We start from the raw sequence: 26,964 nt of genomic DNA, 5'->3' as shown, positions 1-26,964 counted from the left end.
GATGTTAACAATAACTGGCTATGCTGGGCTCTCATTTTCACATGACAACAGTCATTTGGAACCTAATGGTGAAAGGCCCTTTACAGAAGGGCTTCCAAGTCTCTACCAGGCCCACATCTTCCTTGCCATTATCTTCTGGCCCCTGCATGCATCAGAATTTGAGACCCAGGTCTATGTAGGCAGTCATTTTCTTGGATGCATCGTGTCTGCCCAAGTAAATTGTACATTTCTGAAAGCAGGAAACTCCCTTCCTCACAACATACTTTGCTCAGAGGTAGACATTTTAAAAAGATTGTTCAATAGCCTAAAATTACCTTTCCACCTTTTTGGCCTTACTTTAGTGTAAGAGACTTTAATATTTGTGGACTGAAAGTGTGTTACCCCGCCACTTACTTTCCCTGACCCTCCAACTATCTTGGGAGTTTGGTATTTTAAAATTCTGTGCTGTGTTTTGGTTAAAGGTTTTCCAGGGTTTTAAAGATAGCTCAGGGTTATGTGCTGTATCCAGAGAGCGACAATGGCATAACCAGCCTCCGAACCACGCACGCGGTGCCTCTTGAACAGTTTGACAAAAGCAGCTTGCTCACTGTAAGACTCTCACTGGTAATTCCCACTGTATTTCTGCAGGGTAGCCTGGAAGTAATTATCCTTCTCACTGGTCAATCAATTAGGAATGCAGGATGTAATGCTCCCCTCGTCCTCCAAGAAACTGCTAATCCTCTAACACTAATGAACAGAAAACCCCAGGCAACAGCGTTACCACTAATAGAGTGATGACTACAACTCACCTGGTCTTTATACCTGTGGCAGCGGCACCAACCCTGTGGGCACATAGAGGTGAACAGGAATCCTGGACCCCCTCTTATTAGCTATTTTCCAAAATTAAGTGTCTATCTGCTTGAGCCTCAGTTTCTTCGTCTGTCAAATGGGGAGAAAACTACCAAGCTCAGGAGATTAATAGTAAAACTTAGAATAACATGTAGTAAGGAGCTTAGCCCAGTGCCTAGAACTTATTAGAAGCTCAATAGAAAGAACTCATTAGCCTATACTGATGTCAGACCTTATAGTTTTCATCACACACAATCACATACACACACACACACACACACACAGAGAGAGAGAGAGAGAGAGAGAGAGAGAGAGAGACATGTAGCTCTAATTGTAGTAATTTGGTCACATTCTCTGGCTGTTAGACCAGTGTGCACTCTCTGTCATTTCCAATACACTGTCTCCAAAGGTGCAGGTAGCAGTCACTTTGGAGCCAATTAGACAACAACACGCCTGCATTTCCCTGTCCACTCAAAGATTCATTCTCAAATAAGCTCGCCCATGGGAGTCAGGTTCCTCTCTGGTTAAGGCACAAAGCCTTCAGCCTGTTTTTACAAAGCACAGCAAACTTGACTTTGACACTTGCCATTCTGCATGGGCCTGAGGACAAGAATCAACTGACAGTAATGAGTTCTGGGAACCCAGGGATGTTTATCTCCTGCAAGGGGAAGGAGAAGCTGGGAGCTAGAGCTCACTAGCCACACCATAATGGAGCCACTCCTCCGGGAGGCAAACTGTGCACTCTCCTGCTTCCAGAGCTAATATACCATTCCTCATCTTCAGGTACCAGGCTCTGATACATTCAGCAATGCTGAGCTCCCATAAGGAAGTTGGGCTCAAACCCAGGCAATGAGCTAATTGGCCAATGGCCGGAGAAAGGCAAACAACTGGGTATACAAAATTCACATCAAATAGTCAGAGTGGGTCAAGGTCATAAAAATAATGCTGATGCCACCATGCCACAGAACAGCAGTCTAGGACAACTTCGACTGAAGCAGCTTCGTGCATTTCATATCAATACTCTCATTTAGACAGGGAATTATAAAACCCACTAGATGAAATGATTATACCCTGCTCACAGCCTGTGAGAAAGACAGTACTCCCAGTCTAAATCCCAGCTACCTCCAGGAAGCCCAGAATTGCTGAATGACTAATTTGTCCCCAAAATAAACCCATTGGGAAAGCTGCTGTAGATCTACCATTTATAGCAATATAGTCTTGGGGTAATTTATCAGAGTCTATTTTCTTACCCTGCCTACTTTCAAAATGGCTGGGAGGATTAGAGATCATGTGGCTAAAACTCTTAAAAGGGAGTTTAGGATAGTAGCTGCTCAGTTAGTGCTAACTGGGATGATTACTGGTAGAATGAAACTATACACAGGTTAACACCTCTGCTTCCTTCCAACTTAACGCTTTATTAACTATCTGTATTTGGATAATTTTATGTTGTTCAAAACTGTTTAAAAAATCAACAATTAGCTTTGGGAGCAACTATATAAATACAAGCTCAATTTACTGTTTTGCCAGGGGCAACAGATCTCATTTGATGTATTCACAGCCTCCAAAGAAAGCAGCAGCCATCTGTTAAATAAATAACTCATTAGGTGAAAAGCAAGTGCTTCTACAAGATGAACTCAAAAATCTGCCACAGACTACTGCCATTGGCTGACTGAAGAAATGGGTTGCTACAGATAATTTGGGTACTAACCAAATCCAAACCATCTTGCCTAACACAAGCTGAGATGAGTATCCATATGACCATAAGTTTAAACTTGAAGACATAAAGAAGGAAACTTAAAAACAAAGTTGTATTACAAGGTTCCAGAGCTCTAGACTAATAAAGAAACAAATAAGAGTATTTTTATTTATATCAAATTGTCATTTTGCCTAAGTGGCTGGAGAAGGGGGATTTCTACTAAGTTGAATATACTGGTTATGAGAAAGTCAGAATGTAGACTACGTGTGCACTGTCAACATCAAGAGGCTCAGAATACAATACATACCACTTAGTAAAATGAACATGAATCAAATTTCATTTTTTCTTGGATGATTCAGAAAGCACTTCAGATCATGTAGGACCCTTATGAACATTCATTAATTTCTTTTTTGTTTGTTTGTTTTTCTTGAGACGGAGTTTCACCCTTGTTGCCCAGGCTGGAGTGCACAACCTCTGCTCACCGCAATCTCTGCCTCCCGGGTTCAAGCGATTCTCCTGCCTCAGCCTCCTGAGTAGCTGGGATTACGGCATGTACCACCACGCCTGGCTAATTTTGTATTTTTAGTAGAGACGGGGTTTCTCCATGTTGGCCAGGCTGGTCTCGATCTCCCGACCTCAGGTGATCCGCCCACCTCAGTCTCCCAAAGTGCTGGGATTACAGGCATGAGCCACCATGCCTGGCTACGAACGTTAATTTGTATTGTTATTCTCTAAAAAATAAACCCATGCCATTGGCCTGCTGCTTACTTTTCCCCAATCTGAGTGAAGAAAATGTCGGTGTGTTTAACTTCCTGGGTGGCGGTGCCTACTAGATGGGAGTTAACTATACTTGGTGATGTTTCTCAGGCCAGACAACAAAATAGGCCTGACTTCTGTTTATTGAGCAATAGTTGCTGTGAGAAATGGCTCCTGAGCCCACTGCCTGAATGTCACCACGGGGAAGGATAAATGGAGGTGGTATTCCCGTGCCAGTGACAGCCAAATCCCAACTCTATGTTCCTTCCTACCCACAGAATCTGCCTTAATCCATCCCTTGTCTCCATCACTTCTAAGAACTTCTGAGTTGCACTAAGGAGAGTTCAGACTGTCAGGAGTAGAAAAAAAAAAAACAGCAAAAGACAAAAAGAAACATCATTATGATATTTTCTAGGAGGAAACATACATGACAGATGAATTCCAAAACAGATACAAACAGGTACAAACCTTTATGAGCCATTTAGGAAAATCCTCACAAAAATGGCCTATCTATCATCTACATGAAAATACGATTAATTCTGTTGTGGCCCAGATACAAGACAGTGATCAGTGCTGCAGGGCACTTTTCATGTGCCAAATATCCAGTTCTTGCTTCACCCAAAGTGCATACGCCCACTGAGAGCCAATATGCTCAAGCCACCTGTGTGGGATGGCAGGAGCACTAAACTAGGAGTCATCAGACCAACTGACAAGGCTGCCCCTAATCTGCTGAGTTGCCTGGCTGGGGCAGCTGTCCTCTGTGGGCCTCTGCTTCCTTCTCAAGAAGGGAGAAGGGCAGGAGAAGAACTGAAAACCATCACTGCTGGCTTAATTCAGTCAACTCATCATGCGCCCATCAAGGACATGGCATTAAGCTTTAATTCAAGATCATAAAGCAATTTTGAACCCCTACGCTATCACTGTATATGAAGAAAAGGTGCAAAAGATGAGCTGATGTAAATAAATCTGGCCTGACAATCAAGAGTCCTGGGTTCTAAACCTGACTCCTTTTTCTATCTGGCTATGTGAGCTTTTTTGGCTTCAATTTTCTCATCTGTAAAATGAGATTGTTGGCATGGATAAACGATTTCTAACCGAGACTCCATGGACATCTTGGGTTCATGAGTGGGATCTGAGGTGTTCACAAAGTCCTCAAAATGTATGAAAATTTTTGTGGCATAGACATATTTCTAAAGAGGCCACCTAGAACTTTAATCACATGTGTAAAAGACTTGCAGTTCAAAAACTGTTAGGCACACTGTTGGTGGGAATGTAAATTAGTACTGCTATTATAGAAAACAGTATGGAGTTCCTCAAAACTTAAAAATAGAGCTACCATATGAACAAGCAATTCGACTACTGGGTATACATCCAAAGAAGATGAAACCAGTAAGTCCAAGAGATTTCTGCACTCTCATGTTTATTGCGGCACTACTCACAATAGCCGTGATATAAGATCAACCTAAGTGTCTATCAATGGATGAATGAAGAAAATTTGGTACATAGACAAAATAAAATACCATTCAGCCATAAAAAGGGAAATCTTATCTTTTGTGACAACATGGATGAACCTGAAGACATTATGCTAAGTTAAATAAGCCAGACACAGACAGACAAATACCATTTGATCTCACGCATATGTGGAATCTAAAAGAGTTAATCTCAGAATTAGATATTAGAATGGTGGTTAATAGGGGTTGAATGGTTAAAGGGGAGGCATGTTTGGGAGACACTGGTAAAAAAAATACATAATTACAGTTATATAGGAGGAATAAGTTCAAGATATCTATTGTAGAGCATGATGACTATAGTTAATGGCAATATATTGTTTTCTTGAAAAATGATAAGAGAGTAGATATTAAGTGTTCTCACCACAAAGTAACTGTGAGTTATTGCATTTGTTAATTAGCTAGATTTAACCATTCCACAACGCATATGTACTTCAAAACATTATGTTGTACAATATAAATACATATAATATGTTAATTTAAAAATAAACAAATTAAAAGAAACTATTTATAACCACTCATCTAGGTGAAATCTGTGCTTTCTTCTAGCTCTCAAAATCCAATAATTTAATAACGATACTGAAAAATGTGAAAATGACAAAGGTTTGGGACAAAGCAAAAATAAACTACTCGAATAAAATCAATAACAGGTACCTAAACAGCCAGCCTGATGATCAAAGCTTTGGCACTTGCCTAGTTGGCACAGTCTAGGGCCTGAGAGCCCCCTACAGCTAACTGGATCCTTTGGCTATCTATCACCAATGCTGAACCAGAAGCCAACAATTCTGCTTCCTCCCTTTGCTGGGTGTACTTAGGGGCACTGGAGGTGGAGGTGAGGAGAAAGTCTATGGATGCACATTATGCTGCTAAGGGCTCAGGTCAAAGCTGCTCCGCTCTGAGCAGCATAAACAGTCACAATTCCCAGCCACAGTTTGGACTCTACCATATTAGAGATCAGAGACATCCACACAATGGTTTGAAGCTCGCTCCTGAGCTTACCTTGAGGAAGAAAGCCCTGGCAAAATGACGGGGAAATGCAAATCAGATTGCAAGAGAAGAGCTTGGTGGTGCCATTTTTTTTTGTTTTTTTTTTAGCTTTTTAGAAATATTAAAATGACCTTTAATGTGATCATTTTGGTGCATGTATTTGAATCATGTCTGCCTAAGTTTCTAAGTAACAGTGCTTTCTTAGCTGGAGAAAGAGCACATCTCCTCAAAGATAATATATGGTGCAGTATTTGTTTTCTAAAACTGCTCATTGTTCCATAGAATCCAGGACTCCTCCTCCCAGTAGATTTCCATGGCCAAGGTCTGACCTTATATGATTTCATCCTGGCTGCTAAATCAAGAGGAAAACAGAGAAGCAGAGGTGCCAGAGGAGCCTGGTCTGCCCTCTGCCTCAGAAGCAGCGCAGGTTCAAGTTGAAGAAGCCAGGAGCAGCCTTTCGTTCATGTGGCAGAAACAATCTCCTGGGAATAAGGAGTTCTCAAAAAATGTAGCAGCAAGAGGCAGGCTGTGGAAAGACTCAACTCTAAAGTCGAGCAAACCCACGCTTACATTCTAGATGTGTTACCACCACCTGATTCAGGGCAGAAAGTTACTTCATCTCTCTGAGCTTCTCTTGCAAAATGGGGACCATAATAGTTTTTATCCCATAGATTCATTGTGAGGATAAGTGAGATGAGGTACATAGTTTTACTGGTGGCATTACTATCACTGCTGCTGTCACTATTATTATTATTACTATCAAGGCTGTTGTTAGAATTACAAACAGCGTTTATGAAGTTTCCGGCATATAAATCAGGCCTCTGTAAGTGATTCCATGACTACTGAGTTTTTTCCTTAACCTCTGGCCCTAATCAGCACAGCGACCCAGCAGGAGTGCTCAGGACCTACTGACCCAGCCTCTTACCTTCCTTTTGTTGGTGGGATTGACATAGAGGTAACTGAGGACAGTCTTCAACCCCACTTTGTCATTCAGCTTTTCATAGGTGGTGCCATAATCTGTCGACCTGCAGGTAAAAGAGAAAACAGAAAGGGAAAGATCGTTTTATCAATAGGCAGCTATGTCTAAAGAGAAGCCAGGCTCTCCACCGACCGACCAGCACCTTTCTTCCAAAATCACATGAGTGCTTAAAAGTGTTCTTCAGAGATAAAAAGCCCCATTAATTTTAGAAGAGCAATTAGGCTAATGCATCTGCTTACTACCTAAGCGTGCTCCCCTTTGCTCCCAGCCTTTCTCAGAGACCTACTTTTTTGCCCTTTGTGAAATTGCTTGGTGAAAGGAGCTGCTGGAGACTACCTGACTCCCATGATGCTCAGCCTCACCCTCCGCCCCTCGCCCACCCCGGCTCTGTGTGGAGCTGTGGAAGCACACAAGTTCCCGCCAGCAGACCCTCTGTATGGGAGTTGTGTGTAGAGGTCATGGGAGAGTGGCCAGGCTATCTCCTGAGGTCACCAGGGTACAACCAACTTCATACTCACTCCATTGAGCCTGAAGCAAGGGACCCTTGGAGATCCCTAGAACCTCATAACCCCAGAGAACTTATGGGGTCCAATGGCTAAATAAGACCACACCAGGCAGAGGGTTGGATGCTTTACATGGGGACAATGATGTGGGTGTGTCCAGGGTGAAAAGCCCGTGGCACTGGGCTGCTTACAGGGGAGGGGTTCACCATTCCAGTGATCCCGCTGGCTACCTGCTCCTCCTCTCCAGCACACCAACTGATGCCAAAACCAGAAGTAGAGGCTCCTTTCTTTCCATCGTGCCTTCCATGGTAGAGAAGGGAGATAGGGTGCCAAACAGTGAGATTAAATTAGTTGACCTCCCTGCTATACTGTTCGCCTGCCCCCAAACCCTACCCCACAGAGACCTCCCTCCCTTTTTCCACCATCTGTATCATCAGTTCTCACCTCCTCTTCCCGTCATCACTAGCCTTGGCTAGACTTACAAAACTTCTCCAACTCAAGCTTTAGAAGGACACAGAGGTCAATGCATTTTCTCTGTAGTCAACTGACCTTGTAAGGGCCTGAAATCCGCCACAATCTCAATTCCCAACTCTGGCTCTGAGCCTTGCTTTGAACTGGCATCTGATGCCCTAGTAACCACCAGCTCCAGCCTTTGCTTTGAGCCTTTATCCACCTTCTAATGCTAATCAGTGCTTCCCTGGCCAACAACTTAGCTTCAGAAGCTTAGTACTTAAAACTATATAACCTTTGTCTTTTTTTTAAGAGACAGATTCTCACTCTGTTGCCCAGCCTGGATGGAGTGTAATGGCACAATCATAGCATCACATCAGCCTGATGGCTTGTGCCTCAAATTCCCGGGCTTAAGCCATTCTACCACCTCAACCTCCTTCCCAATGTGAGGACCTTTAAGAGTCATCCCCACCCTCATCCAAGCTGGCAGATTCCTGGTCCCTGGGCCCAGTGTAAACACCCACCTGCACCTCCTCTGTAAAAGCTTCTCTAGCCCTCCTCCCAATCACTGCTCGTCTCTTTTCTGCACCAGAACAAATTTCTCCATCCTTAGGCACCCAAGGCACACTGTACATGTCTCTTTTCTAACTTTTCAATAGTAGCATGATTGATTTCTTTTCTGTTTCCCCAACCACAATGTAAGCTCCTCAAAGAATTAAGGAACATCATAAAACTTCCTTCATAAGAGGAAAGAACATGAACTTTGGGTGTAGCAAAATCGCTGTTTCATTCCTACATCCAGAGCTCTCTGGTTGCATGACCATGCACAAGTTATTTACCCCACTGGAGCCTCAGGTTCCTCATCTGAGGAATGAAGATTCCGGGCGTGGTGGCTCACACCTGTAATCCCAGTACTCTGGGAGGCCGAGGTGGGTGGATCACCTGCAGTCAGGAGTTTGAGACCAGCCTGGCCAAGATAGTGAAATCCCATCTGTACTAAAAATACAAAAATTAGCCAGGCATGGTGGCGGGCACCTGTAGTCCCAGCTCAGGGAAGCTAAGGCAGAAGAATCGCTTGAACCCAGGAGGCAGAGGTTGTAGTGAGCCAAGATTGTGCCACAGCACTGCAGCCTAAGTGACAGAGCGAGACTCTGTCTCAAAAAAAAAAAAAAAAAAGAATGGGATAATTTAGTCTCACAAGGCATTTGTGAGGTTACAAAAATATAAGACATGGGAAACCTCCTAACAGAATGCAAGTATACTAAAACAGAATGCAGGTACACTAAAATGTTAAAAAATAAACCAAAGTGAAGAGGCATTCATTCATTTCTCCTTTCTCCAAAATGTACAGGACAAAGTTTTACACATTATGCATACTCAGCATGTTTACTGAATAAACAAACGTCAATATTTCAAACCTTCTCTAGGCTACTGGCTCCACATGATAATCGGTTATGCTAACTTTAATCATCAGTCCCCCAAAAGCTAACTTCTTATTCTCTGACTTTTGTCTACTGCAGGCACAGAAGCTCTGGGAATCACTACCAATCTTTGTCCTTGTCTTTCTCTCTACAACCCAGATCACTCTTCAAGTCTTAATGATTCTATTTCCTAAATAACTTAGATCCCTGGTATCCTTTCCATCATCACACCAATGCTGTGGCTCATACATCATCATGTTTGCAACAACCCCCCAATTTGATGCTCTTCTTGAGTCTTCTCCCTCCCCCACTCATCCTCCACGCTGTTACCAGGCTATTTTTCTACCCCAGATCTGTCCACCTCGCTCCTTGGTAGTAACTGCCCATTGCACACAGTCAAGCTGAATCTTCCAAGCTAAGTCTTGTAAAATCTGGCTTCAACCTCCCTTTCTGGACCCATTCCCAGCCACTTGCTCCTCTGGCCCTTTCTCTCCAGCCTCACTAAACTTTCCTGAGCATGTCCTACATTCTCACTGCCCTCTGCTTCTGTATGCATCATCTCCTTGTCTGAACTATCCATCCCTGTTTCCTCTACTTGGCAAATTTTCCTCCAACCCTCAACATCTAACTCCAACATCATCCTTTTCCAGCTTTCGCGGGGGGAATTAATCACAATCTCCTTTGTGGTCCCGTACTATCTTGTACGCATTTCTATTTAAGCATTTATCTGTTGGTTTGGCTATACTGTCCTTATTCTGGGATCTCTTCCTTGGCTGTAACTCCTTGAAGACAAGAACCATTTTTTATAACAGCTCCAGTGTCTTGCACCATGCCAGGTACAAAGCAAGTGCCGAAAGCATTAGTTTTTGTATTGTTTTAATTTGTCTTTACTTGTAAGAATGAATGGATAAATGAGCTTTTCCAAACCTACTCACAAGTTTTTAACCAACTACTGATGTCTAGTGGTAATTCAACACACAGCAAACAATGCCTAGAAAACACGCTTGATGCTTTCGATGCTAGCACAACAGTGCAGACGGTACAGTCTAGCAAGTTCTGTCCTAGGGAAGGGTCTGTAATTCACTTGTACTAGAATTAAGGTTAAATGACAAATCACCCTGAGCAACTATCCTATGCAGTGCAAGAGTGGAGATAGACCATGATCTCTAGAGGCTGTCATTTGCATTTTTATTAATCCAAGTAAAACATTTTATAGAGTTAATTACTTCTTAATTCTACACTCTTGAAGGCATAAAGGCAGCATGGTGTGGAGAAAGAACATTGAAGCTGGAGCCTAGAAATCGAGACTGCAGAACTGATTTTCAAATGCACTCAACGTGTTAACCTGGACAAGCCACTTTTTGAAGGCTGTTAAAAATTATTCTGACACTGGTTAAAATGATTAAGTAAACTTTATTCAGGACTACTGCAATATGTAGAGGGACTATTGCAATGGGATTTTGCAGTAGGGGAAAGACATAGGGCTCAACTCCAAATAGAACAAGGAAAAGTGGGAATTTTTGATAAGAGTCAGAGGAGAGGTCAGTGGATGAAAAATTGCTAAAAGGAGAAGGTAATTCTTTGCTAAACTAATCTAACAAGATTCTTGCTGAATGTAGGCCAGGGTGATCAGATATTACCTAGATTATAGTGGTGGATGAGGACTTTGATTAGCAACAGAGGTTGGGAGATTCTGGCTAACCTGACTTAGAAGGATTCTTGTTAAAAATTGGACTCTTGAGAACATGCCCAAGCTGGGGAGCCTAGTTTAAAAAGAGCTCAGAGGATTCTAACTCAAGTTTGGTTAAGGAAAGCATCTTTGTCAAGTTCCATTCCATCATTAACATGAGAGGTTTACTTACATAATCCTAAGGTCCCTTATAGATCTTAAATTTTATTAAACCACCAACACAATGCTAAGTTGTTTTCCAACTAGCATCTTTTCCTCATACTATCTATAGCAAAAATCTTAGAAGAGCTAAATTCTCAGGGATCCCTGCAGGACTGATGGAAGTCACAACAAACTTCCTTCCTGAATCCAAATAACTCTCACAAAAGATAGTATGCTGGTCACCACACATGGTCTCACTTTCACAAGCTGCATGACAGATTAACACTGACTTTGCTATTTTCCAAAAGTAGCTGCTGAAAAGAGGGACTTCCCAACAAAGGACACCCTCTACGTCTCAGCCTCCTCCATGCCTCTAGCAGGTTCTGCTCATTTAGTCTGAGAGGAACAAGTCCTATTTGGTGAAGATACCTCAGGGAGCCTGGGAGCCTATGGAACCAACAGTGCCCTTGACTCTGTCCTTTCCAGGATGGCCACTGCACACTGCCCTGACCACAGCATTCTGTGGGCCCATTTGGCCTGGGGTGAGGGGCCAATGTTAGAGAGGTCTCAGCCCCATTACCAGAGACAGTTATGCTGGCAGAACTTGCTCTTACAAGAAAGCAAACCATCCTCTCTACTTTGTGATTCCAGACACCAGCCGGTGGGGTCACTTAGAGAAAACAGGCTCATCTCATCAATTTTAAAGCTAGCCTCCCAAATCTTGGCACTAGGTTCATAAGACTGAAATGTTCAGAACACTGGAACCATGACACCAGTGCGCTGAGCCAGCCATGGGCCTGGCACTCTGCCAGTTACCATTCTGAATTTTTCAGTGCACACAGCTAACCTGGAAGGTGGTGCATGAGGTGAGTGTAGCCACGGGGCTCTGGCTCCCATGCCCTGGATCCAGTTACCCCAACCCCATTCCACTGTCACATGTGTGTGCACACACATGTGTGTGTCTCTCTCCCTTGTTCTTTTTTTTCCTTATGAATTATTTCCAGCACACAGAAAAATACAATGCAATGCCCATCATTTGGCCACTATTAGATTTAACAAGTGTTTGTGTGCATAAACAACACATAACCTTTTTGAGTGTTTTTACATGTACATAAGTATTATCGCATAGGATATATGTTCTGCAGCTTGCTTATTTCACCCAATATTCAGCTTGTGAGATGTATCCGTGTTACACACCTAGTGGTCATTGATTCACTTTAACTGCTATCTAGTGTTTCAACTTATGAATAAACCATTCTTTATCCTTTCAAACCACTGAGAAGCATTTTTTTTAATTTGCTATTATAAACAATGTTACAATGAACATTCATATGCATGGCTTCTTGTGTATTTGTAAAGAAAAGTTTTTCTGGGGTGGCACCTCCATGTGGGTCACCTCTAGGCATAACTTCTACTTCACTGGCTATTGACAACATCTTCTCCAAGGAGGCTGTACCTCCAAAGAGACACTGCTCCTTGGCTTCACCACCTGCTCAGGCACCTGCTCATCATCTGGCAGGTCCTGTCAGCTACCTATCACTCACGTTACTCTCCAGGTACCTGACGCTGACTGGCAGACTAGGCATCCTCCCTCTTCAACTTTCCAGAGGTGCTCGGGACTATTCTACGGCATCAACTCCTAGTCTGAGTCCTGAAACTGTTCACTGAGTTCTTGTCTCATCCAGAGGCATTCGGAAGGACTTAGTGCAGACTAGTACATTGTGGGAGGAACCCCCAGCCTGACCTGCCATACACTTGGTCTTTCCCACAGGGCCACTCTCCCACTGACAATTCCAGGAGTGGAGGTTTGAGTTACCATATGCTTTTTATCTACCCAGCAAGCTCCCACTCCTCTAGTGAACTTCTGGAGGAGAGGCTGGTGGCAATAAGTATATGGGCTGCTATTTTAAAAGAAAAAAAAAACAGAAAAGACATCCAGTTGATGCAGCCAAGTCAGCCTCTCAGTAGAGCTGAACTGCAGCTCAACCTCCCTGTCCTAATGCCCCAGTCTGGCCAGAGACAGGCACTCTGCCAGCTCTCACGGGGCCATCTGATGTTCTTGATCTGGGTGAGCACATGGATTACCTTATCCAGTCAGCACCTTCTCCTGGTGTTTACCACCCTGGTCCTCAGCCCTCTCTTCATTTCCTCTCCTCTTCTTGCCCCTGAGCTCTGCAAAACTAGGGATCATTAACTCTGGCATCTTTCACCAGTCAGAATTCATTTCCTCAGTGGCCTGCCTTCTAAGGGATACAATCTAAAACTGGCAAACAACCACAGTTGTGGTTGTTCCTTTCCTCTCAGCAACTCCTGAGTTTCCATGTTTGGCTCGTTCCTTTGCATACATTTATCAACCATGGCATCTGACATGGGCTAGGCACACCGTGCTTCGCTTTCCCTTTCTGGCCATTTAAAGTAGCTCTGGCTCAGGCTGGTAAACTTTTTTTCCTGCAAAACAACCAGATAGTAAATATTTTGGGTTATGTGGACCTCCACCACAACTGCTCAACTCTGCCCTTTCGCAGCTCCAAACAAGCCAAGCACAATAGCAAAATGAAAGGGAGGGGTTTGCAAAAGCAGGAGGGGTATGATTTGGTGGTGCTGTTCTAGCTGGTATCAGCTAGAGGTAGAGAATATCAGCCTCTACCTCTATCCCACCGCCCCCCTCCCCGTCCCCAGTCATGTTCTCACCCTGCTTTTGTCTCTAAGACAACTTCTCAAGATTCCTGCCTGGATCTCTGATGCCCTAGAGCATCCTTCCCTGCCTGGCTGCCACACCAGGTCAAACATCTGCCTCTGTCTGGCATTCAATGCCTTTGTAGTTTACCTGCTTTGCTTTACCATTGCCTCCAATGTCCAGATTGTCTCCTTGTTGACTCCCAGCTCTAGTACTCATTGTACTACAAAAATCTTTCCTACAATTCCCACCCACACCCTCCTCTGCATTTATACCAATTGCACCTAAGAGCTCCCTATTTATTCTCTGAATATACAGATATGCTTTTGATCTTTTCAGCAATTGCTAAAAGCTTCTTGAAAGAACAATCACAAATGAATTTTGTTTTAAATTTCTGAAAGTGCAGAGCACAGTTCTACATAAAGAAAACAAGAAGACTGGAGTAGTACAAAGACAACTGAACTCAGAGCCAGAATTAGCTATGCAAGCTTTTCATGTCTCTGATCCTCAGCTCAGACAATAGGGTTGTTGTTACTCAGATTCAATGAAGAGTAATAAGATACCTAGCTTAGCATCTGCTCAAAGCCCTTGTTCTGTATATGCTTATGGCTGTCATTTTTATGAATACCCCTGATTGTATTGTCCTCAAGGGAAATCACCTTGTTTTCTTTTTCTTGATTTATACTCCTTACACTTAATAGGGGTGAGGCACATGGATACCCAATAAATCATTAAAGGATTTGTGGACACTGGTTCCAATTGTCACCGTAAGCGGATGACAAGACCCAGTTGCCTGGAGAATCAAAAGATAGAATTATGCTTCCAAGTGCCAGGCCTTGGGGAGCACCCACTAGCAGCTCCTTCAGGTATACTCCACTGAGATACACTGAGGATTGTCAACAATCAAAGACCATAGGCTATTAGGTGCTCTGGTGTGTGGTGAACCGCAGCCCATTCCAAGGTCAGGGTCAGGACTTCCCACAGCACAGCTCCAGACCAAAGGCTGTTCAGAGAGTTGTGATGGAAAAGCATTGATGTTCCCCTCTGGCCTATTCCACTCCTCATTTTAGGGCCAGTGCCCAAAGCCACATTAATCTGTATCTTTGCAATGGCAGAAGCCCAGCCTGACCACAAATAACCATCCAGATAACTAATTTCAGACCTGAAGCCAAAAGCAAGTCATTTAAATAGCTTCATTCTCCAAGTGGGTATTGCCCTACCCTCTGCTTCAGAAACTCCACAGGAAGGCTGATGCCAATGCAGAAGCTTACACAGCTCTCCCTGACCTCTTGTTACCTGACTCCTGGCTGCATTGTCTAGTCTCACAAAGAGAGGCAATGATACAGGATAATTAATTCATCTCTATTTCCTCCTGCCCCCACTATTTGCCACTATTTGAATGAGAGCCATCACAGGTTCTAAATGTGGAAAATTGGAGGTTCGCTGTCTTTGGAGACCAGTCATGCAGAATTCGTGGTTTAGATCAGATAAGTTGTAGACCCACCAGCTTCCCAGCACACATCTCAGCTAGGACAGAGGCTGAAGTATGTGGGGTTGGGCCAACATTCAGATCTTCAGTTTCTTTCTTTTCCTTTCTTTCTTTGGTGTGAACACATTAGTTCTCACTGAAGACCTTCAGTTCAGATAACAGGGTGGCGAGTTGTTATATTTAGGTTTTAAAAGGACAAAAAATCTAACCTATCAGCCAAAAGACCTATTTGTATCATGCATGTAAGGGAAAGAAAGAAGCCCTCCAGGGAAAAGAAAGAGCACACAAACAGGCCGATGAAAAGGTATGACAGCCCATAATTCACTGCATCTCTGTTGATATGAACATAACTGAATAACAATCATCAGAGAGAGGCTAAATAAAGCATATTACACACACACACACACACACACACACATACACACACACACAGTACTATTCAGCAGCATTCAAGAGTAAAACATATCAGTTATTGACCTGAAAAATCTCTAAGACATAATACTAAATATATTACATACACACAGTCTATCCAGACACAACAAAGCAATACATTTCCATTAAGTTTATAAGTATGTAAACAAATACATACAAAATCTAGTGGAAAATATATAAAATTACTAATAGAAGTTACCACTGGGTAGGGAACTGGGGTGGACTGGGGTTACGTAGCTGGAAGCACTTGAATTTACTTGTAATGTTGAGATGTTTTCAAACAAAAATGTAGCCAAGTGTCACTCATGTAGTTAAAAATTATAGCAATAAAGTGATTGTTACCAAAGAGTGACATTGTTAATCAACAAATTAACACATCTGTAGGAGAACCCAGTTACAGAGAAGCTTCTGCATTCAAAAAGGCAGACCAACAGAATCATAAGAGGATTCATTTCAGAGTCGAGCAGATTTGGATTCAAATCCAGTCTGTGGAGCCTCGGGCTAATGATGTAAACTCATGTTTCATATCTGCTCAATGGGAATATAAATGTTGCCTTCGTAGGATTTTTGTGAAGCTTATATAGCCCTACTGTCAGAGGGTTCACTTTGCTGTCAGTTGTTGGGGGATACCATGGTAGACCAATAATATTATCACTGGAGGAGAAACTGCCTCATACATTTCTGGGCAAACAACAGCTGTGTTAGAGCTACATAACCCCAGTGGGCAGGCTAATGCCACCTCATGCCCACCACATCAGCAGTAAGCTGCCAAAAGACACATGGGAAGATGGGGAGTCTGCTACACATAATCAAAGATAGCCTCCAGCAGGTGGCCAACACTTACAAATTAAAGTCTAGGGAAAACAGACCCAACTTTTCCACTAAGTTTTCCTGGGGAAAAAATAATGAGTCCTACACTAGCAGGTGCTGGACAGTTTTAGCAAGGCATCGCTGTCTAAAAAATAAATATATTTATCATTTCTCTTTAAAACTGCATAGAGCCGGTTGGGGCCCTGTGACATGTGCACAATTACATCTGTTTGGGCACACCCAGAAACCTCCAGGATAAAATGTGCAGCCACCTAATGAAGGAACATGAATGGATGGAGAGCCTTCAGACCACCTTCCTACCCTCAAGAAACTAAATTCTGTGTCCCACTCATCTTTAAATATTTTCCATCTCAGTAATAAGCACAACGCCTTGCACATGGAAGGCACTCAATGCTTTCATTAATCACTTTATCAATTAATGCAAATCTCTCCCCTCCCAGAGTCTTCAGCCCAGGAGAGAAGAGAGTATCTCCTTCTGCTGCCATCTTCCCCGATGGAGCCTCTGATCTCACCTGCCTCTGCTTTCCCAGTGCTCAGCATCTTCGTCACTCTCAGAGAGCATCGTATCTGCTTTCTGGGACCGCATCTTTTTCTGTTTTCTGCTGTTGTTTTATGTCGTTATTTAACTTTTTGTGCATGATGCTTCTTTCTCCAGATAGAATAAGGTCTCTGAAGTCAAGGGACTGCCTTGGACATCTCTTTTAACCCCTAAATCATGCCGAATAATGCCATGAAGGGTAAATCCTCAAACTGAGAAAATACGTCCCAGGGACTGAAATAGTCACATTCAGACAGATTCCCTTCTGACTGAAACTGTTCTGCTGTGAGAAACTAATAGCAAAGCAGATACTCCTTTGTGCTGGACCAGTTTTACCCGTTATCCTACTGGCCATCCAGAATAGAAAGAGGGCTAAAGTCTTCCGACACGTGGTGTCTCCCAACACAGGCAGGAAGAGGAAATTCCCAGTTACCAAGGAGTCAATTACAGCTCTCCTTTTTGAGCCTCTAATACTACAGTAACTTCACCTCCTTTTGGGTCCAGAGACGTAAATTTCATTTATCTCTTCCTTTGTAAGAATTATGGAGTGATTGCTATACTCTCTGTGCTGTGTTAGATGCACATCATTTAAAACAACTGCCTATTGGATCCTACATTTTACACTGACTGTTCTTGACAATAGGCCCTAGGAGTAGGGCATGAAAAGCAGTCTCAGTATTTTTTAAGCTTTCTTTTGAATGGCTAAGCAGGAAAAAGCAATTAGCTAGAAGTTGGATTTATTGTCAAGTCATAGAATATGCCTTAAACTTTCACAGTGACTCTTAGAGAAGTGTCCCCTCCAAGATCTGAGGCAGTGCTCGTCTGAACCCACGTGACATGGGCTGGCTCGGTAGATTGGTTTCCATAGCCTTGGATAAAAGGAATGTCACATCCTAGGGTCTTTTAAAAAAATACTGAAAATTTATGGTAGAAATACTCTTAAATTTTAGAAAAAGGATAATGCACAAGATAGCCATATCATATAGAAAAACCTCAGTTAACATTTTGGTGTGTTTTTCTTTAACCCTTGTGTGTTTACAAAATTTGGGGTCATTATTTATAGAGTTTGGGTCCTGATTTTCCATTTAACATAATATTTTAAGCATTTCCACATATTGTTAGATATTTTTCAAAAATATCATTTTATTTTAAAGCCTTACAACATTCCAGTGTATGAATGCATCATAATTTACTTTAACTATCTTCTCTGGCCAGTTGGTCAGTTTCTAGCCAAAACCTTGTATTAAATAACTTGAATGTGTATTGTCAGACATAAATCTTTGTATGTATCATTATTTGTTTCCCTAGAACAGATTCATATAAGTGCAATTACTAGTTCAAAGGATAAAAATTATCATTAAAGCTCTTGCTATAAACTGCCTTACAGACATACTCTGGCCAACCTGCACTTCTGTTAACAATGTATAAAAGTTCCAGTTTCACTGCATGCTTGCAACATTGGGCATTATCATTTTGAAATTCCTGTACATAGACAGATGCTCTAAGATATCAAAGGACATACACATTGATGCCAAAGCGTGATAAAAATCTCTGAGTCCTTTACTGTATCTCCATAACAGAATACCATGCCTTTAACAGTGGTTGGTCCTCAAACTTTTAGGACTCAGTACTCCTTTATACTTTTAAAAGTTACTAAAGACCCCAAGATATTTAATTCAAGTGTGTTATATCTAGCAATACATATTAAAACAGAAATTACATCTGAGAAAAATTTACAGAATTGACTCAGTTTAAAATAACAATAACCCTGTTACATGTTAATAACATCAATAATATAATTTTAAAAACTATAGTTTCCAAAACAAAACAATCTCATGACAAAACTAGCATTCCTTTACTTTTCAAATTTTTCTTTCAAAGTTCTTTAATATCTGGTTTCATAGAAAATACATGGATTCTCATATCTGTTTCCACATTCAATCTGTGATAATATCAAATATGTCAGGTAGCCTCTAGTAAACTCCATTGTACATTCATAAGAAAATAAGAGTTTAAAAGGCATATAATATTTTATTATTATTATTAGGGAATAGTTTTGACTCTATCCATCCTCTGAAGAGAGTGGTGGAGGCCCCCAGGGGTCCTTGTGAGAACAGCTGCTCTGTACCAAACAACTCCTGGGTCCCAAGAGGACTGTAACTTACAACATGTCTTATTAGTATTATCATTATTATTAAATCTATGCGCACTCGCAAATTTCTTCTCACTTCAAACCTTTACAGTTCAGCTCGGGCTCCTGTGTAAAGCCCTCTCATCTACCATGCTCTTCCGTTCTCTTTCCTTTCTCTGGTTTTCTATTGCTTTTATATATCTACAGCACCGTTTGCCCTGTCCCCTCTGATTTTCATAGTCTCTTGTCCTCACCACAACTATAAGCTTCTTGAGGTCAGGGATCAAGACTCTGGCAGATACTGAGACTCTGTAATTAATTTCTCGGAAGACTGTCACCCTAAATCACTGTGGCATTAAGTAACTAACATTTGCATAGTGCTTTATACAAAACACTTTCTCTTAAAACAGTTCACTGAATCCTCACCATGACCCTCTGACATAGGTGTTTTATCTCTGTCATAAAAATGAGGAAACAGAGACTCGGACACGTTAAGTGACTGACCAAATGACAATCCTGGAACTTGAACCCGGATCATATGATTCCAAATTCTATGTGCTCTACTTCAACGCCCGACCATTTATTTAAACAGTAGAAATTGAGCGTCTGCTTCACAAAGTATCACATGGCAAGGGTTTCACTGACTCGTCTGCTCAGGGGGTCTCCATGGGCATTTCCTATTAGAAAGCCATGCAAGTTTAAAAAGGAGAATGCTTGGCATCAAAATTAGGTTAGAATTCCTGCTCTCCTACCTACCAGCAACACAACACCAGAAATACTGCCTAACCTTTCCAGGCCTCAGTTTCCCCACATCTAACATGGGCATAATAATTGCCTCAAGCAGTGTTATTAGGAGGATTCAATGAGAAAACCTACATAAAGCACAGGGCAAGAATCAACTTAGTTTCTTGACAGGCTTTCATTCCTTCCTACAACAGTCTTACCACCATTCCCTATTTCTCCTCTGGAAAATAACAGCGACTTCACAAGATGAAGAGAGTCACTTTCTATCATCTGAGCAATCTGACTATTGAACAGAAAAACATATTTTATCTCAGATACCTGGTTCTGGAGTCTTTGGAACAAGAAGGCTACAGAAGCCCAGGCAAAAAGTATAACTAGAAAGAGAAGACAGCCAGTTTCATGGTCAATCCATGCAAAAGCCTGCAAGGGCCTTGGCTCAAGGATCCAGTACCTCACAGTCCATTCCTCTCAACAAACACAGACATTCCTCAAGCCCATGACCTCTCAGAGTCACTGGAACTCAGCACTTTTCCTGAGATGGGTGCTCCCCTGAGTAAAGGGAGTGCTCAACTGGGCCAGTCAAGGTGCTGACAGGAGCCAGAGTCCCAGTCAGAAACAAAGTGTATCTCAGCCAGTTAACAGTCATCAGGACTGGCAGCAACATGGCCCTATCAGCCATCTCCAGTGGCTCACACTTAAGCATTCAGCAAGCCCCATAAGTTACGGTTGATTGGGTTTCTAGTCTTGTTGTTACAGACACTCTTTGTTTCCAACCAAAAACAATGCTTCACTGTTTGATTACTCTCTTTCTCTGTAAAATGAGATGGTTGGAATCAATGATCTCAAAAGTCCCTGCCATGCCCAACATTCTGTGCATCTGATCAAGCTCCAAATGGCTTCTGGTGCTTCCAAAATGCAGATATATGCTCCAAAGATGCAGATCTGTCACCACTGAGAGGCCACTGAGGTCCTGCAAAAACTGCCTAAATGAGGCAGTGTCTCTGGAGGAAGCATTCAGCTGCTCAAAGGTTTGCCAGCCTCTGCATCACCTAATCTAGGCACCAGTGGGAACACTGTCAGAAAGAAAAATATGGTCTTAGGGAGACAAGACCATCTCTCACTAGATAACTAGAAAGCAAGACATGAGCAAGTCCTGAAGGCCAAGGGCTGAAAAACATCAATTTAAATCTAACGACAAGACCACCAGGAAATGGTGGGCAAGATGACATAGCACATTGGTGAAATTCAGAGATAGTCCTCTCCTAGAGAGATTGTAGGTGAGGGGGAGGTTTGAGGAGGGAGATGGTAGTTAGCAAAAGATCTCAAGAGTGCTATTAGATAAAACTCTGAGGACAAGGACCCTACTAAGTCTCCAGTGCACACTCCCTGATACATTGCAGGAACTCAATAACTATCTTTAATGAATACATAAATAAGGGATAAATGAGTAGGAAGCAATTAAGCCAAATGGAATACATTAGCAAAGTGGTTAAGTGCACAAACTTTGAAGTCAAATACATGGTTTCAAGGCCTGGTTCCACCACTTGATAGCTGTGTGATCCTGACCAGGTCACTTAAGCTCTTTGAACTTCAGTTTTCTCACCTATAAAATGGGCAAAACTATCTAAAAAGTATTTCCAGGGTTGTTTGATAACTCAAGGAGGTAATGCACATGAGGCATTTATCACAATGTCAAGCATATTATAGGCTCTTAATAAATGGTGGCCATTATTAATATGATGATGGTGGCAATGTCAATGAAGAATACAATGACAGTTATTAGTGATAAAGGAGCTCAAAATAAAGGAAGGAAGACTTCATGAAAAAGGCTTTGAAAGACGGTTGAGTATTAGAAGGTCAACAGAAGACAAACAGTATGCTCAAAGGCTTGGAACCTAAAAAATGCAAGTATTTTCAGAAGGTAATTAAGGAGATTGGGTAGATAATAAAATGTTCTTTCCCAATCTCCCCCCACCCCAAGATATAGTCTTGCTCTCTCGCCCAGGGTGGAGTGCAGTAGCACCATCTCAGCTCACTGCAACCTCCACCTCCCAGGTTTAAGCAATTCTCCTGCCTCAGCCTCCCGACTAGCTGGGATTACAGGTGTGCACCACCACACCCGGGTAATTAATTTTTGCATTTTTAGTAGAGACGGGGTTTCACCATGTTGGCCAGGCTGGTCTTGAACTCCTGATCTCATGATCCACCCACCTCAGCCTCCCAAAGTTCTGGGATTACAGGTGTGAGTGTCCACACTCAGGCCATAAAGTGTTCTTATACAGGCATAAGAGGGGGTAAGTTCAGATCAGTAGAATAAGACTATGTGGAGGTTCTTATATATCTGCTAAGAAGCTTGAACTTGTCTTACAAGAAATGAGTACCTCAAAGGTTCTTGAGTAGGATGGGAACATAAAGCCTGCCTGAAAGGACTAAGCTGTTAGTGATTTATATGATGGTTTGGTGAAGCATGTGCTCCAGAGGTAGAAAGACTTCTCAGGAATCCATCTCACTATCCTGGATGACTGTAGGTTGCAAGAAGTAAAAGACAGGGAGAAGAAGCATAATCTGTTTACTGGACAAGGTCAGAGGTGAAGGAGAAGGAACAGGTATCTTAAGGATACCAAACCTGAGGGCCTGAGAGAATTGTGTTATCATTGACAGAAACCAGTAGAGACAGCATCTCTGTAGCACATTATAAACCGACTTTGAGGAAAAAGAAAAACATCCTAAGCTGGGTTTCCTAAAATCAGAGCCCAAGTCTGGGATTTGGAAGCTCAAGAACCATGGTGGGAGTGCTTTGAGGCAAAACCTAATAAGAGACAGGGAAGCAAGACTGGAAAGAAGCGGAAGACAAACAAGGATGTGGTTTCCTGTGAAGCTTGATCCCCAGGGAGGCTCTGGGGCAGACACCTCACCACATACATGTCCCACTGTAAAGCAAGAGGGCTGGGCTTTTGTACCCCATATCAGTTAGGCATTGGCAATCCTAAATGTAGGAAAGTGGTAACCCCTGGAGATGGTCACAGCACTCAATGGCAGCTGATGGATGGGTAAAGGAAATGTTGACCTAACACTTGGCACATACAGCTCAATAAATGCCTTCTATTATTATTATCTTAGCATTAGGATGATAGCAAGATGTCCAAGATATCTGGTGAATAAAAGAAAACAATTTTGAGCAAGTACAGTTATCTGCCTGGTATAATCCCTGTCTGGGAGAGTAATGCACTTCCCCTCTATTACCTGACCTACTTTGTGGAAGCAACAGAAAGCTAAGTAGTTGTCGTTTTCTGGGTTATCAACATCGGCCATGCAATTCATCCAAGGTGTAAGAGCATAAAAGAAAAGTTAGGTGCAGCTTTCTACAAATGGGGAAAGTTAGGCTGTTTGCATATGAAGCACTGGATGTGAGTGGGAAAACTTGGCATGGATGCTCCATTTCTCCCAGGCTCCTGATATTCACTGCTAGCTCATACATCCCTGGCCTGAAACCCTCTCTCCTGGATGGAGCCTACCTGTGATGTTACTCTAATACATCTAGAACTCCATACAGTTGAATTTTCCTTTTATATGGCAGGAATCTCCCTGAAAGGATGTGTGTAAGTCTGTAAGTTTTAATGTGCCAGATAAGCTGAATTCTCTGTTTGAAAACTATATACTAAGTCCCATAGTAGAGAAAAACACTCAAATGAATATTTCCTCTGAAATATCGGGACTGTCTGATGTAAAACATGCTTATATTTTATAAGAAGCTGCTGTTTCATTCTTTGACCGAGAAATCAATCAACAGATGTTTACTGAGTGCCTATGGTGTGAAAAGAGCTATGCTAGATGCTAGAAAAACACAGCATATCTTGGGAATAGTAAATAGGCATCCAGGCTAGAGAATACAGTGAGTGTGGGAATGGGAGGGCTGGACATGCATTTGGAGATTGTATGCACTGAAGCAACTAACTGCAACAGCAAACAATACCAACATTTTAGTGAATTAACACTATGTTAGTGTATTTCTCACTCATATCATAGCCCAATATGAGCCAGCAGGGTGATGGGGGGAAAATAGGGGCTCTGTTCTATGCAGTGCTTTCAAGACCCAGGCTCCTTTCATATTAGGGTTCTGCTGTCCTCTAGATCTCAGAAATCTCAATTGAATTGGTGAGTCAGAAAATGAATGAGCATGAAGAAAAATGTGGGAAGTGTTTCTGCCAGGTATGAAAGTGGCATCTATCACTTCTAGCCTCTTTCCAGGGACCACATTTCAGACAAAAGGCTACACCTAAATGAATAAAGGCTGACAAACATAGTCCAGTTGTTTGCCCTGGATGAAGACGAAACAGTTTTAGTGAATATCTAATCAGTCCTTGCCACAGGAATATAACAGTGAGGTTCCAGGGCTTTGAAATTAGCATTTTATCTCACACATAAAAAAGCAGTTAACTACTTATGGCCCCCAAGGAAACTTTAAGCTAACTTGAGGTACCCAGAAACATACCATACCTACCAAAAGAAAAAGAAATATGATTTGCTGAGTCCCTATTCTTCATTCATTTTCCAAATGTTCATGCAGTGCCTATAACTTGCCTGACACTATTCTTGATGCTCAGAATACTACAATGAAAGGAAACAAACTATTGTGTTGAGCACTGTATAACAAGATAGATATTTTTACCTTTATCCCAATATTTCAAATAAAGAAACTAGGCTTAGAGAGACCAAGAGATTTTCTAAAATTCCCTGATGTGGTAAGTGGCACAGTGGGTGTTGGAAAACAGGTCATCCTGACTTTAGAACTCACGTTCTTCAGATACCACACTGGCTCTCAGATAACACTCCATAGAGAAACTGGATGCCTTACAGAGAAGCCACCACAAACCTACCCTAAGCTATTCTGTCAAGGGTGCAAAGGAACAGATGTGCAATCATGGAGATTTAATGCTCTATTTTCCACCTCCACTAGAATGAATGAGCTGGACTAAGTGAATGTGAGAAGTCAGTATGGGCTGCAGATATCTGAATGTGTGTTCTCCAAGGCTGGCTGGCAAGCATACGTGGGATTAACCCCGGGCAACCCATTCAACTCATAGCGACTAGAGCAGGACTTGCTCAAATTCCATTCCCAGGACCACCCAACAATTGCTTCACTTGCAAGAAAGACTATATTCTGCGCTCACAAAGGAAAAATGCAATCAAACTTTCTCTCTAGTTTCTGTCATTGATGTCTAAAATTCCTCTGTCATTCCATAGTTTACCAAACTATAAAATGTATGAGAAAGTCAGGGTTGGATGTAGGGGCATCATACCAACAAAATTAAGATCTTAGATGAACATACAGCTTTTCAAAGTGAACATTATCCTGCTTTTAAAGAGAAGTACATTGATAACTTCTACTATCTATAAAAATGCCCTTTGAAGCATCGTATGCATTTTATTGGAACTGCTCTTAGAGGCTGTATATACTGTGATGCAAGAAACCTCCCATCTCGTAAATATTCCCCAACAATCTGTCCAGTGCCCAAAAGTCTGTCTTTAAATATTCATTCCTTTGGGTTTGAGATCATTGTTGGAAAAGAGAAAATCCTGGGAAAGGTATTAAATAGTCAATGACTTTGTGTAAATTATATTATCAGATAATTGTTTTGTATGAAGACAGGGCCCTAGGATGGGGTGAAAATATGATAGGTCCACAGACTGTTACCTTTTGGACAAACCGACAGAGTAAATCCCTGTCTCCCAAAGCTTAACAAAGCGGACAGTATTACTGCTTTGACGTTCTCAGGGAGGAGTGTTTGTCTCCGTTTTGCACGTTCAATGAACTGAGCTGCCCCTAAAGAATTTCATTGTATGAGCAGCACCCAAAAGAGTGAGCCTAGCATGCTAGAGTTCAGCACCTAGTTTTAAACCCATCACCTGCCCTAAGCTTGCTCTCCCTAATTCCCATCATTATTCCTGGTACTCTAGACCAGGAGACAGTAAACTTTTTCTGTACAGGGCCAGAAAGCAAATATTTTAGACTCTCTGAGGCATATGGTCTCTGTAACAGCTACTCAACTCTGCCATTGTAGCACAAAAGCAGCTATAGACAATATGTAAGTAAATGAGTACAGTTGCGTGCCAATCAAATGTTATTTCTGGACACTAAACTTTGAGTTCACCTTATTTCCAAGGTATTACAATGTAGTATTCTTTTGATTTTTTTCAACCATTTAAAAATGTGAAAACTGTTCTTAGCTCATAAGCAGTACATAAACAAGAAGTAGGCTACATTTGACCTGTGGGCCACCCCTGGCTGACCCCTGCCCACTTGCCCCATCCCTACTGTGGGCTCTCATTACCTCTTGAATCACACAACTGCTCTCACTGACCTTGCAGCACCAACACTCTGCTTTTCCCTCAGACTGAAATCTGCACGCACACTTTAAATTATGCCTTTTTTGAGTTGCTCCTGGCCTCAACCATTCTAGTCCCAGGTCCCTATCCTGGCATTTGTCCTTGGTGGCTAGCAGGCCCAGCTGATTCGCTGTAGCTTTAGTGGCAGGAAATCAGGTAAAAAGGCTGCCAAATAGTGTGACTCTTTATTAAGGCCAAGGTCTTGTGAATCCTTCCCATTTCCTTAATTCCTTTGCTATAAGACCAGTGAGGAAGTTTGTGTCCTGCAAAGAGGGGAACTGACATCTCCAGCAGCAGAAAAGATGCACCAAACCCATCTGGTCAGTGCAATCTGGCTAGGCCCATGTGGCTATTATCACATTGCCTTAGAGCAACAATTTACCTCCAGGTTGGAAAATGGCAATAATAAAAAAAAAAAAAAAAACGGAATCTAGCCAGAAAACTCCCAGGAAAAAGGGATTCTGCATAAGGAGAAATGGAAGAAAAATATTTATATACATATATAAAGAGAGACATTATCTTCTCCTCCAACACATTTTTCTGAAATTACAAATCTATGCTTTCTATTTATTCCCATTGGAGGGAAAAACAAAAATCCTGAGATTTATGAGCAGTGTTGTTTATTTATAATACAAGAACTCTCCTCATACCATATGGTTGGGAAATTTACAGAGAAACAAAGTGAGAGGAAATTGCCTGCTTAATTCAATGGCTTTGGCAAAGCTAGCAGGCAAGGAGAGCATCCGAAACTCTTCCCCCACCATACATGTAAGTGT

General features: G+C 42.1%; 1 protein-coding gene across 1 annotated transcript in view; it reads right to left on the bottom strand.

The window, feature by feature from the left end:
• SORCS3 (sortilin related VPS10 domain containing receptor 3) overlaps positions 1–26,964 on the bottom strand; it is a 621,794-nt gene that overhangs the window by 342,391 nt on the left and 252,439 nt on the right. The window contains exon 3 of the mRNA XM_025396833.1: positions 6,701–6,800. Within this exon, the coding sequence (XP_025252618.1) occupies positions 6,701–6,800 (100 nt within the window). The remainder of the gene's footprint in view (positions 1–6,700; positions 6,801–26,964) is intronic.

This window comes from Theropithecus gelada, chromosome 9 (genome assembly GCF_003255815.1).
Source record: "Theropithecus gelada isolate Dixy chromosome 9, Tgel_1.0, whole genome shotgun sequence".
Classification (NCBI taxonomy): Eukaryota; Metazoa; Chordata; class Mammalia; order Primates; family Cercopithecidae; genus Theropithecus; species Theropithecus gelada.
This window is presented reverse-complemented; position numbering and strand designations above follow the sequence as displayed.